The following is a 15097-nucleotide window of genomic DNA, read 5'->3' as shown; positions in this document are numbered from 1 at the left end:
CATCAGCAGCTATTCGTTTATTATAAGGCTGTCTTCAGTCAATTTATTCCATTTTTAAAGTTGTTTTGCCTTAAAAATAACCAAGCCTGTGAAAAAGAAAAAGGAAGGTACTGACAGCAAGTGTCACTTTATCACCAGTACATTTTTCTGGTATCACCTGTGAATTCAACCATTTCTAGAGTAGTGTCCGCAGAAACTATACATATATAGTATTCAAAATACATACAGGTACCTACAGGAACAGGCCGGCAAATTGATGTGGAGGTAGCACAAAGTTTATTGTAAACTGAACCATCTTTCTGTTCTTGGTGATTTTGTATTTCCGTATCGTGTTCTTGTTTATTAGATACAAAACTCTGGATAACCATGTTGTTTACCTTGATTAAATTATCATTAAAAATAAACAACTATTAACATCTTATGATAATTTTCGCTCCGAACAATTTAATCAATACTATTGTTTTTTAAACTGTTTATTGTCTCGTTTATTATAAGCGAAGTTGGTGCCGCACTTCGTTCTGCATATTATTAAATTAATGTAGGTATACGTTTACATCTTCGAATGATCGTGTGACCAATAAATCATATTTTGTCAGTCGCATAGAACTTTTCGAAGCGTGACTTCTTGACTAGTAACGAACATATTTGATGATATAAGTACTTCAGATATGTACAGGCATTTGATTCTCTTTGTAAAGACCTTAAATGCAACGAATATGTAAAAATGTGTCACAGTTACTTGTTATATATGTATCACTTTAAGAGATATATAGTAGTTTTTTGCATGCAATTTTTAGCTAATTAATACGGGAAAGATCGTTTGATTTGTTTGGGAAAATCATGTGCACCTGATTAGTGACTTCTAAAGAGGTGCAGTATATTACGAAGACAGCCTGTCTATTTTTTTTTTTTTTTTTTTTTTTTTTTTTTCTTTTTTTTTTTTTTTTTTTGCGATGATAATTTCTTACTTGGTTTTAAGTTACTAAAGGCTAAGTAGTCAGTGATCTGCTACTTAGCTCTCTATGAGGCCTTCTATTTAAAGTAGGAAAACTCAATTGAGTACACAAAATATTTAGCAGATTTCTGTATAAATATTGTCTTTAACAACTGATTATCGAGAGGAAAGCATAAAACCTGTTTAAAATTCAATAGATTATCCCTAACACAATGTTGTAAGTCTATTCTAACTGATGCTATATTGATTTGGCGAATCAAATAAAACTCGGTGTTTAATATGCCGAGACAGTTTAAATAAAAATCCAAACGGAACACACGGGAGGGCAAAGGAAATTAGTTCAATTCAATTATGGTGTTGAAAGTGAGATTGTTTCAATGGATGGTCCTATAAGGTGAGTTAGAATCAAATTATTCTGGTTTTATTTACATTCAAAATGAAATTGTATCCGATTTTAAATATTGATCTTAAAATTCAAAGTATTTGATTTGTGTGTAAAATGGTATTAATTATGTTTATTGGTAACATTGACTATTGCTCTGTCAAAGACAGGTTTAACTGATTTCAAGAGAAAAATAATATTTTGGTGAAGACAAATTTTGATAACTTCAAAAGATTATACTTCCCCGTGATGTCACTTCGCCATAGTAAATGCCACTTGTCTATTATCCACCTAAAACTAAGATATTCACTCCAAGTTGTGGATTTTGAAATTCAAGTATACTATATTGCGTTACTATTTATTTTTATTATTTTTTTTTTAATAAAAATATATGGCAATTCACAGACAACGAAGGATAAGGTTCAAGTCGACGACACGTAAGAGCACAGTGGAGCAGGAACCACAAGAGATTCAAGATGAGTTTGCCGACTTTAATTATGATATAGATAGTTCATCCTCAAGTTCTGCTTCAGATGGTAAGATTTCTATTCACTCTCCCTAAAATGATGTATATGTTATAAGAAGTATGACTTTTTTTCTGATTTTTTCACAAAAAATGTAAGTGAAGGGCTTCATAGTTGAGTACAGTTCTGCTACATGGGACGGTAAAATGTCCGTTGCTTTCTTTATCATGGAAAAATAACAAGATTTTGTTTCAATTTGTGTGGTAGAACCTCTGTTCCTTTCGATGCCTAATGTTAGTCCTTTCGATTATAAATTTGGTCATGAACTGAAAAAGAAATGTTTCTGTATTTTTAGCACAGTTTTTGATCAAATTTGTTATGATGCCCTATCCATCCCAAAATTCATCTTATTGTATGTAAAGTGCGTTTATTTGCACGCTTCTCTAAAAACTGATAATATGTTATCAACTTGTAACAGATATAGCGAAATTCCGTTCATAAAATAGATATTCATGGAAATTGCTATAAGAAGTTATGAATCGGAGTACACAGTGGTTCTCATCTCATAACTCAATCTACTTACTGCAGGTACAGGTGTGATGAAATTGCTAGGAACTTGATGACCTAAACAGTATTATACTATTTCAAGTTTCTACTTTTTTCCATAATGACCACACCGTGGTAGAGTAATTGTTGAGGTCAAAATATAGATTTTATTGTCTCTTCACGAGTTTGATGTTATCAGAAAAATTTCAATCTAATTAAATCGTAAATTTTACTTTAAATACGATTTAAATGAAATCTCAATGGTAATAAATTTGGCCCATTTAAAAGAGGTTGAAACGTTTGCACTTACGTGAGAGAATGGATTATTAATTGAAATTGGGGCCAGTTCTCCGGTATAATACTGCCGCGTTAAGTGCATTTTCATTTTGCGTAATAACAGAAATTATTGGATTGTACTTCTTTCAATTAAAACAAGTTTTATAATTAAAGTGGTTGTAATATCTCTTTATTAAGCTGTCCATCATCAGCTATTTAGTCTTAAATATCTAGCTCTATGATATTGACGTGGTTATTATACAGCTTCTATCATTCTGTTGATATACAAATGCAATAATTTCCATCTTTAAAAGATTCGAATGCACTGTAATTATGAACCGATTCTATTATCTTTTATCAAGATCGATGTAAGTACGTCTACAGTAGAGGAGTGGATTTTCCAAATTGACAGTTGCATTAATACTACATAAAAATATGCCAACCTGTGGTTTCTATTTTCTCCCATGGCGTACTAAATTTTAAGTGCGGATTGCATTATAAGTAGTATCTAATGTTTCATTCTTTCTGTCACAATTTAAAGCTTTTTTTTTTCATTTTCAGACGAAAATAAGTCACTGTCTTTTCCGGGAAATCAAACCCATAAACGTGATATAAACTTCTGTCAAGAGATATATGTCAAATCTTGCCGCCATTTTGAGACTGTACCGTCTACTTACTTTTTCCGTCGTCTAAAACGATCCCATATAAACTTGTCACACCATGGCCTTGGAACAGAGGGAGTCAGATCCGTAGCAGTAGCTCTTGTGGTAAGCGACTACACAAAAGCGAAAGTGAAAAAAAACAACAAAAAACTTATTTGATAGACCAGTTTTTGATCGTCAATAAATTAAATTACAGAAAGTAATGAAGATATATATAGTATGTTGTGAAAACTAGTAATTATTATGATAATTAAAAAAAATTGTTGGGTTGTTTGGGACTAAGGTTATAGTTAACTATTTGAAAAAGAATGACAGGCCCAGTTAAAAAAAAATAATTGATATAAAGAAGAAATGTAATCTTAATAACACATAAATTGCCCAATAAAAATCGTATTTTGTTTTCAGAGTAATACATCGGTACAGAAATTAGATTTATCAGCCAATGACATTGGATGTGATGGTTTAAGACACATCCTGCAGGCATTGGAGGAGAATATCGTCATTACTGACCTGGTACGTCTATTTTTTTAAACAACCGTTTTCAATTTTGACAACCATTTCTGTGGCAGTTTACGATTTGTGAGGTGGTTAATACTGTAAACGTATTAATTTTTGCGATGTACTAATTTTCGTGATTTTCGCGGTGGACAGAAAAGCGCGGAAAATAGTACCCTTGAAATTGATTTTTAACACTATATTACGCTAACATAAATTTTCGCAACCACAAAAATTGAAACCCGCGAATACAAGGCAAAATCCGCGAAAACTAGCAACCGCGAAAATTAATACGTTTACAGTATCGACAGTAAAAGTTAGTCATGTGAGAATACATAAATTAAAATTAGAATCAGAACTTACAATTATATTTCTTATCGATTCCAGTCCAAATTAACAATCATATCGATAATAAGTTTACTTAATCCTACAATGTATTTGACTAGTGACCAATGACGCCACAGTACTAAATTTGTGTTTAGAATATAATCCCTATGTTACCAAAGAAAACTAACCAATCAGAAGCCTTATAACAAATCCAATTACATTAAAAACAATATTCTAATAAAATGTGTTAAAGCAAAATAACAATGTCGAATTTTTAGCAGGAAATTTTAATAGATCTTTTTAGAAAACACAAATATGTTGTAACGCATACTTCAAAATGATCATTTTTAGAAATACAATGGACTAACGGGAACGTCACTTTTTTGGGGGTGAATATAAATTTGATATAAAGTTACATAGACAGTCTTATATGATACCAATATACCAGTCATATTAATGTTGCGTAATTTCGTTATGCTGTACCCATGTTTCAAGGAATAACCTCTAATCAGCAGTGAAAAAATCAAATACATCTGATAGTTTTAGCAGAAGTTGTAAATAAAAAGAATGTATACAAGAGGTTCTACCAAGTGCAATACAAGCAATGGTGCTTCAGTGATTTTGGGGGATTTTGAAAGTAGTTTTACTGACAGTGTTTGATAAATTATATATGATATAAATCTGGGTCAGACAAGCCTCGGCGAACTTAAAGGTCTTTTTTAAAAACATTAGCTTATGACATACAATAACGTAACATCAACTCCAAAATATTCATTCATTAAAAACTAACTGCATGTTTTTTTTAACTTTCGTAATTGTTTACACATTTTCTAAAACTATGCCTACTGATAGATAGAATTCCACTTAGCCCAACCTTGGAATTAATTAAATATTAAAGTTTACAAGCAACACCAATGAAATTTGAAACCATTTTTGATGGCTCATTGATCATTTATAACAACTGTAAGTGCACTTTATTAACCTTGTATGTTTTTTTTTTTTTTTTTTTTTTTTTTTTTTTTTTTTTTTTTTTGTCTTACTTAAGAATATAAGCTACAACTGCCTGGGATTTGATGGTGCAGTGCTGTTGAGCAATGCCTTATGTAACAACAATACGATAACAAAGTTGGATGTTTCCGGTGAGTTTGTTTGATTATAGTAGTAATTCAGTGCAATGAGATCAGGTAGTATAAAATTGGGATTTCTTAAATGCTCAGAAAATTATTAAAAATTATCTATGAAAGTAATATCAGCCAAAGAGCTAGCTATGCCGTCATAACGTAAATACTTAATTGTTGTTTTTAGTTTTTTGGGGGTTTATTTTGTTTTGTTTTGTTTTGTTTTTTTTTTTTTTTTTGTTATCTTAAGTGATATTGATAGTTTACTTAACCATGTTTTTAAATCCATAAAGGAAGATCGTAGATACGTTGCATAACTTTCTTCCGTTTTCTGTATTTCGTACCCTCGGGATTTTTCTTTCGGCAGTTGTATAATACGACATATGAGCACATAGTTAACGATGAGGTCGGAGAAGAAACTTTCATGATTATTACTGTGATTATGATTTAAATTATTTTGTATTTCATGATTTTTTATTTATTAAGCTTGGATTCTAATATGACGTGCTACAAAGCTCTTAGACCAAAGCCATGGTAAAAAAGTAATAAACACTTGACCAACATTTCGTGCAACTCATAGGCTGCGTCTATTCAAATATATGAAGAAACCAATCCTTTTAGAATCTAAATAAATCACAGAAACTGCTTTTAACGTTGTTTTACCACCGGCTGGCCATTTATGTTGTTGTTTAACGCCTCGCTATCGCTTGGGGTAAAACAATGGGACATAAATGGCAAGCCCGTGGTAAAACAATGATAAAATGGAATTTCCGTGATTTATTTCTTAGATAAGACAGGAAGACGAAAGAGGTTCTCGAACAATGTTTTATGTGTTTAAGTCATTTCATGAATGCTACGAGAAATGCATGATAATACTTAAGCTTTAAACAATGTACCAGTTCAGATTCTCTTCATGATATCTGTGCTCTTGGGTTATAGATTTATTTTCTTATAAGAAAAATATTCTAATGCTTTGGCAATTGTGAATTTTTTTTGTTGCGTTAATTCTCATTTCAAGATAAGCCAGTAATTTACATATACAACTTCATTGCTGAATTTAATTTAGAATTACAACGTATGAAATGTACAAGTAGATTTTTTCCTCTGTAAACATAGTAATATTGATTCAGATTTATTCAGTGCCAAGCTATAACGGTTGTTATATACTTAGAAATCTATGTTATGCATAAAACCATAATAACAGTGATTAAAACAAGTTTAATTATTAATTTTTCGCTATCGATATTTTCACATGAATTAAAATTATCAAAGCAATGTTTGTACCGTTTTAAATCTGCAGCTGCAGGACTCGACGATGTTTATATAATTTGAAGGGAACGAATGTGGTTAAAGAATCTGTATTCTAATCTAATATCATTTGTAACTTTGTATCTACATTATTTTGATATTTTGTTTTAAATAGCATAGATCTAAAGGAGCATGGCGTTACATAAATTATGTTTTTAAAACAAGACTAACTTTTAGAAATGCACAAAACCAGGCGGATTTCCTACGTGTCAAAATATTAAAAATGTATTTTATTTTTCATTTTTTTAATAATTATCTCAAATATATTCCAACTAAACAGTCGTGGTAAAGAAGAGGGGACATGCACATTGTATATCTTACTATTGTTGGATGCATAGCGGCATGACTCCAGTTGCGCTAGGTTGTTTAATAGTAGAATGCCCAATATTTGTCGACAATTTGAACGAAATTTCTCGTGGATTTTTTGAAATTATATCCGATGCTTATCCACCCTAACTTTCATTATTATTTGACCTGTGATAATCGTTTAATTCAATATTTCTGCAGACTTAATTTGTTTCGCCACATCATTTGTCAATGCAGCACACGCGATAGTCTGTATGATAAATAAATCGAATACAATTAGCATGTTTTGTAGTTTTATTTTTTTTTCTAGTTGTAAGTTTCTGTTTAAGAAGTTGTTGCTACTGCATTTTGAAAAAAAAAATAGTTGATGTGATGATTTCCTAATTTTTTTAATGGTTTATTGCTTATTATTTATTTTTCAGTTTTATTCAACATTTTATTTTATCAATCGTCTTGAATTTACCGACTGATGTAAAACGTGCTACGTTGTTAAAGAGAGTATCAATGAATCCAAAATTCAAACGGAAATCAAATAATGCACTCCAGACAAAATGACTAGACAAGGAAAACAGACATACATAACAAAGAACATGAAATAACTAAAAATGACACATGCATAGAAACAAAAGTAAGTGAGGAACTCTGATTCCACCGAAAACTGGGACCATTAACCAGGTGCACCGGTAGGTTAAGCGTCTTCTGCTTTTCTAAAAAAAACACCGAGTTGCTCATAAACATTCAGGCTGGGGTAGACGAAATGGGAAAGGAAAATAGATAAACGTACGAAGTATATTAAGGAATTGAGTATGTTAGACGACTCCTAACACGTAACGATTATTTGAGCTTGTTGTTAATAGAAAAAAGTTGTCAAACTCTGACTTAAATACATCTAAGCGACGACCTATGAAATTGAACATAGCCATTAAAGAGTACTTTAATTTGTTTGAACTGCGAACGATTTTGTACAAGCTAGCTATATGTTGATATTGTTTGACGTAGAACATCGATTTCTTTTATTTTATAACAAAGGATAAAATGCATACTGTTTATTTTCATTTGTAATATACTTGTAGTATATAAAGGCTATAAAAGTGCATTTTTATTATATTTAAAATGGTAAAAAAGTTAATTACTAAAAGGAAACTATAGAATTGCTTTATATTTGTCCAGTAACTAAACTTGAAACGAAATCAAAATACCAAAGCTCAGATTGACCTAAAAATAGCATACTCTTGGTTCACTAAAAATTAAAAACTGAGATATCTCGAATCATGAAGGTTGAGCATTCCTTAAAAAATATACATTAGTTGTATTACCATATTAGGGCAACTTGGCAAATGTGGATTTCATATCTAATGAATTCTTTACTGATATTTAAGACGATGCATTTCTTACATATGCAGGTATATCACTAGCAACCTTATCAAATGCTATTTGTATATTGTGTTTCTAATTTGATCGACGATGCAAGATTATTGCATGCTTTAAGTCCGTGTTCTTCAGAAAACCCATTGATAATTGATTTCATTTAGCAATAGTCACAGCATACGAGACTGTATAATTACACTTTTCAATTATCAAATCAGTATTCATACTACGTTTGAAAGTATTTGATCTCAGGTAGTATGAGTATTCGTAATTAAATGGTATATTTTCAGAACAGTTTGACATTCATGTCAGTAATGCCCATGTCTATCACTCAATAGGGTTTATTTAATGCATTTGTAGATCAATTAAGCTAATAAAATTTCATTGAGAATTTTCATTACCAAAAAATATTAGAATATTATACCTTTAATTGAATATAAACGTCCGTTCAAATATCAATGAATTATGATTTATCTATGCTTAAATTTCACAATGCATTTTTCAGTCTTTTTTCTTTTATTTATTGTAAGTCATAAATATTATAAACAGTAGATATGAATTCTTTTTGTTGTACTTTTACTGTAAATAGTTGTTATTGATTTTTTAATACCATCCTAAAGTGAAATCAAGTGAGACATGCTGAAATTAATGGATTATCAGATTTTCTAACAATATATTTTCAGCACTTAAGCGAGTGCCTATAATACCATTGTTTTATCACTATGCACTTTACCTTTGAGGTGAGAAAAATATGATTATCCACGAGTTTTTACGCAAGACTTCTTTTCTCCAATTTCTCTAAAAAACATTCCGAAATTTAAGATTGAAGTTAACTTTTCCAAACAAATTTGCTCACGTACGTCATTATACAAAAAATGGTTTAATGTCGTTTCAATGAAATTCAATCCAATCGAACGACATTTGATATAAAGGCCACTACGGATACTATGACGTTATCCTAATATCTTGACCTACTCTTGGAGATCATTGGATAGGGAAAACTAGCTGTACGACAAAAGCGATGACTTCCCTTTCCGAGTATCGTCAACTTTCCTTTCATCTTTTGTAACATCCTTCAGCACCTGCGTATGAAGTTTTCATACCAAAAATTATATGTTATGTCTGGCTTTGTCGATTCTTCGAGATCTTTTTGTACCGTGCTAAAATTCTTACAATTATCTTCTGGAACAGGGTTGTGTTGCTACATTATTACAGTCACCACAACAAAAGCTTTATTGTCGTGATCATGAACTCGTATTATGATGTTTCCACTCTGGAAAAGATAGTTGACAATGGTTGACAAGTCTTTTACTGTGCGTCAAACGTTTGGTCTTTTATCCATTGTATTTCATAAATTTTATGACAGCTGTTCTACAGAAAACAAATAACACAAGTGTATGCTAGTTAACTGAATATTATATCACTCTAATGAACTTTTTTTTTCAAAAACCTTAATATTTTATTTCACAAACAATAATGATATCCCTAACTTATTTTACACTCTTAATCTTACTATTTTTCAGGCAACGGTTTTGATGAAAAAGACGCAGAGTATATCGGAAAAGTGATCAAGGTATTATATATACTTGTATACTCGAATTCACCTCATCCTGTTTCTGTTTGTAGTTTTTTTAGATTAATTTTTTATCACTCAAAAGTTCCTTTAAAAAACGTGCCATTATATTTATGTATATTGAACAGAAACAATCAAATATAACAGTAGTAAAACATCTTTGAATTGTGAAAATTCCTCTTTTGTCTACCCTGGTCATAATGATTTTCTAGGAAAGTAAAGTACGCTTTGTCTACATGTGTACTCTGTCCGTCTTCAGTTTTAAGTGGAGTTTAGGTTGCTCATTTACTTTTGTGTCTTAGTATGTGTTACTTCGGAAATTTAACGTTGTTCTTTGTTATGTGTGTTTGTTTCCCTGTCTATTATGTTTTAAAATCCCGTTTGAATACTGGTTCTCTTGATTCACCACTCACAACATCGAATACTCAACTCCACTCAAACCTCGGAGCAACATACATATTGGAATAGTAAAGAACCTCTGCTCAGTTGCGTTAAATACGGTAAATACTGAAGTAATAAAAAAGGAGCACAAATATTTAAACTGGATAATGTTACAAATTAAAGTGCTTTTATTACGGAAATATTTTCGAAATTCTAATTTGACGCTACAAAAATCTGCATTAGTGCTTTAGGGGGACAGTACATGATATCCAGAAATTTTAACAAAAACATGTTATTCTATTTACACGAATAGTAGTGTTCAAGGCGTTATGAATATTTTACTAGTGTTTTTGTACCAAATATAACTTTGTTTTATTTCATAGAGCAACCAATTTATCCAATACCTGTCAATTGGGAAGAATGGGTTTAGAGAAGAGGGTGGGATGGTGATCAGCAAAGCATTAGGTATTGTTAATTCAATCATTATGCCCAAGATGTGTCTATTTGTTAAGAAGTTGGTTAACCAAGTCCCGCGATGCCTTTCTTTGGTTATGTTGAAAATTTCGAAAAAGATAGCGGCGGAATTTAGAAGTTTCATCTCACTATTTAAAAAAGAGCCAACAAAATGTAGCAAGAGACTACTATAACCGTAATTACAAGCCCAAACACTCATTAAACACATTTATTTCTATATAACCGTCAAGTTACTCGAAGGCAAACCAAATCGAAACATAAAGATAAACGATTGCACAAAAATTAAAAATCGATAAATTTGATTTAATCAAAATAAGAAAAAAAATGCACATTCTAATCCTACTGTACTAAGCTTTAATGAAATACAAATTGTACATATGTTAAATATGTTTACTTTATTCAAATGTATGGTATGTCATTATGATGCAAGTCAGTACACTATATTTACACAAAATACATCATGAGGTATTAAAACGTCATTTTTGATTGTATTGGTTACTCTTTGATTTTTTCTTACTTTATTATTTTCTCATTTAAACTGTTTTGGTAATGTTACTTTTTTAGAATGTAACAAAACATTAAAATACATAGATCTCAGCTGGAATCATTTACGACAAAGAGGAGCTGTAGCTATTTGTAACTGCCTACAGGTATTTCAGATTTGTGTGTGTGTGGGGGGGGGGGGTTAGTGCAGATATATGTTTGTGTGTTTGTGTTAACTACGATAGAGAATGGTAAAATATAAACAATTAATGTTATACACCATACATCAATGCTGGTAAGGTGTTTAAATTATTGTAATATATCTTTTCGCCTTTTTCTATCGATCTCTGTTTTCTCTTTGTCCTTTTTTTTTCAGTTATATAATTGAATTCCTTCACACCAGTGTTACAGCCACATCTAAAACTTATAAATTATGCAAAATAATGAAAACAAAAATGAAAACTTAAAAATTAAAAAGTAAATTAAAAAGTATACTGGAACCTCGGACCCTGTTAAGTGCCCTCTGCTTACAAAAGAACACATTTGGCAGTTATTTATAAAACCCTCACACAATAAGGACAAGCTGCAGCTGACCCCAAAACAACATACACAGACACAGTGAAAGTTTTGTATTAGGGTAAAAGCTACTTTAGAGTCCAAGATGTTGTATTGTGACACAATTTTTGTTACCTTTATTGCAGAGTAACACTACGATAGAATCGATAAACCTGGCATGGAACGGACTTGGTATGGAAGGCTGTCATGAGATGGGAAAGACGTTACTTAAAAACAGAACATTGCTAGAATTAGATCTTACCTCAAATAGAGTTTCCTTAGACGCTTTCCGACAACTACTTATAGGAGTAGGAAAAAATAAAACGCTAAAAATACTGAGGGTATGCTACGCACATTTTTGTTGTAAATAATAAAATTGTGATTTCACATTCTAGTAATTCATTTTAATTGTACTGCAATCCACCCACTATAATTTCTCACTCGACAGTTATAATTCTATTGACAAAATTTTGTGTTTTATATAACTGTACCAAGTCAGGACTACTGTGATGGTTTCCAATATTCCGGATATTACCTTGATATTGTTATACGAACTTCCCATTTAACTATTTCTTTTCACAATTATCTAGAGTTTATCAGTTCGGTAATTTTGTTAGTTCCATTCATAATAGAAAATACTCAATCTGCTACACAGCCATGACAATACGTACATGTTATATTAGTCCATACTTTGGCACATTATCTCTTCTTTAGATTGGATTGAATCCTTTGACCACAGATGGTGCTGTTGCAGTACTACAGTCTATATATTTATCAGAGTCATCGCTACATGAGGTCGATTTGACAGTAAGACTTTTAATTTATTGCTTTCTAAAAGCAAATATAAGAGCATTATCACACAACAGTTACAGTGACGAGGATAATGCTTAACAATATTCAAATTTCATCAATTGTCTATTTTTTTTATTATGTATATCTTCATTCCATCAAATTACAGTAGTTTTTAGCGGGTTTGATCGGATATAAAATAATGATTGGTTTCTTATTATTTTAAAATATTTTAAGATATTGTGTTTATTTAGTTATTCATTTGCCTGTGTACAAAAAAGATGTATTTAAATTTAATAGGATGTATCTGTTGACGACAGCTTTGTTGAACTGTTATCCGAAATAAAGGAGCACAGACCTGACCTACGCGTCATACATGGAATTGTACTACGTCATGATGAAATCACAAAAGGACCGCGACAGATTGTACTCGACACCGACGATCCAATGACGATATTGTTTGAGTACATGAAGCAGAAAAACCTGAGATTAATAGACTTGTTACATAACCTTGATAGAGACCATAGTGATACACTGACTAGAGATGAATTTCAAAGAGGAATGACGGTATTTTAAAATATATTTTGATTTCAGTTAAAATATGAGACACTGTTCTGTATGTCTTTCATAAAAATATAATACATACTTATAATAATTTGATAGCTAACCAATAGCATTGAGCTTGTTTCATGGTATACACTGCACATGTACAATTATCTTCGTTATCTTTTATTCAATCAAAATCGAAAATGGGGATTTAAAGAAGAATTTTATGTATAACAGCACTCTTTGTTATTTTTCAGTATATGGTATTCGTATCTTGAGTTGTTGTTTTTAATTGTCCTTAATTACATCTTAAAACCATTATAGTAGTGCTATACACTGCTTTTTTTCTTTATCCAAAAAAGAAATGAATACTAAAAGTATAAAGCATATATACAAAATATATACTTATGTCGAAACATTTTCAAATATTGCCAAAGTCATTTAAAATTGTAAGAATGATTGAAACCTTTTGATAGGGTTTTGCTGGAAATTATAAACTATGATATTGAGCCAAAATATGTCTTCATGTTGCGACTCCCATGTCCCATTATAACATAAACTGTAGTTATTCAATATAGCAATGTAAAGTTGTTGTTTTTTACCTGCTTTGTCGTAACAGCGAAAAAAAGTATTGGATATCAAATTACCCCTCTCGGTTGTCATTGTTTGACTAGTTCCATTTTACTAATTTAAGTTGGTTTTAGTCATAAATGTGACTTGCTAAAAGATAACTACGACTACCAAGTATTTGCTTTATTAACATTGTATATAATTCTTGGGTGACCCTTTACTTAATCCTTCACATATTGTTACCTCATAAACATTATTTGTATTATGTCCTCAACTAGTATATGTGCCAATCTATCTTTTTACAGAGTATAGACTTACCGCTGAGTAGTAGAGCCCTTGATATCTTGATGAAAAAATTAGATATCAACAAAGATGGACAGGTTGATTATGAGTAAGTATTATTCATACATGAAAGTTTCAACATTTTTTGTTTGGTTTCGTTCCTATTTACACATGTCTACTCTATAATACTGCTAAAAAGCTGCGATTTGAATTGACTGGATTTTTTGACAGGTTCAACATGGTTTAAAGTTTATATGCTATTGTATATGATGGTCGTATTTACCTTGATCCACCTATGTCAATTTTCACCGGAATACATAACTAAATATTCACGATTGGTCAAAGGCACTAGACGTTCTTTTGTGTATAACAAAAAAGTATTTTACTCATAAATTGGCACAATGTTTTGTCTAAGTTATAGATACACACATTTACAAAGTTTATTGATAAAACATGTCTAGTGCCTGTAGAATGCTGTACTTATGCAAGAAGACAATTTATTCACTTATATATATATAGAGAGTGTTCTTATATTTCCTTTTTGCAGCTGTAGGCGAGTAATCAAGGGAACCAAGGTTATAGCGGTAATCAAAAGAATGTAATCCAGGGACAAAGACCAGACATGGAAAACAGATATACACAACAAAGGACATAAAGTAACTAAAATCATACATACAAAGTAACAAAAGTAAATGAGCAACTCAGACTCCACTAAAAACTGGGAGCAAGGTGCACCGGTAGGGTAAGCGTCCTCTGCTTTTCTAGAAACAGATTAGACTACATTTTCTTTTATTAAGGTATCATACGTGAATGTTGGAATACAGTGCCTAATCTATTATATTTCAGAGAACTTGTGGTGAAACACAAAGAGTACCAAAGACGTGTGACAAAAATGAAGATGCAAGCTAGAGGTGGTGCCAGATTTTTCAAGAGTTTTGATAAGCTTGAACAACTGAGGGAGGCCGTTCGGTTACGTATAGCATTGGGTTCAATGACAGATGGTCAAAAATAAGGACCATTAACAGTATTATTTGTTTTTTACTTTGTTGATTTTTCTAATGTCCATATTTTTAAGCTTTTTTTTTCTTTATGAGAAAATTCAGTTCAACTTGCATATAGTTGCTGTACGTCAGACATAGTAAAACTTATGATACCGTTGAAAAAATATGCTGTATGGTTGTTAAGTAGATCAGGATAAGGCATTATATTAATAGTGGCTAATATTTTATACATCTTT

At 31.1% G+C, this 15097-nt stretch overlaps 1 protein-coding gene across 1 annotated transcript; it reads left to right on the top strand.

Annotated features, from left to right (window-relative positions):
* The first annotated feature begins 1023 nt into the window (after positions 1–1023).
* Positions 1024–15054, top strand: LOC148604471 (uncharacterized). The gene is made up of 13 exons (XM_088548917.1): positions 1024–1349; positions 1743–1873; positions 3185–3390; positions 3691–3798; positions 5153–5246; positions 9731–9780; positions 10545–10626; positions 11200–11285; positions 11820–12014; positions 12388–12480; positions 12763–13029; positions 13884–13969; positions 14707–15054. Exons 1-13 carry the CDS (start codon positions 1333–1335, stop codon positions 14870–14872), a joined length of 1581 nt encoding a protein of 526 aa, XP_088405043.1. The 5' UTR covers positions 1024–1332; the 3' UTR covers positions 14873–15054.
* The last annotated feature ends 43 nt before the right edge of the window (positions 15055–15097 follow it).

The sequence above is a fragment of the Perna viridis genome, chromosome 10 (genome assembly GCF_037379345.1).
Source record: "Perna viridis isolate PV_CMFRI_1.1 ecotype Kerala chromosome 10, ASM3737934v1, whole genome shotgun sequence".
In the NCBI taxonomy this organism is placed as follows: domain Eukaryota; kingdom Metazoa; phylum Mollusca; class Bivalvia; order Mytilida; family Mytilidae; genus Perna; species Perna viridis.
The sequence above is the reverse complement of the archived record's forward strand: the minus strand, read 5'-3'. Positions and strand labels throughout refer to the sequence as shown.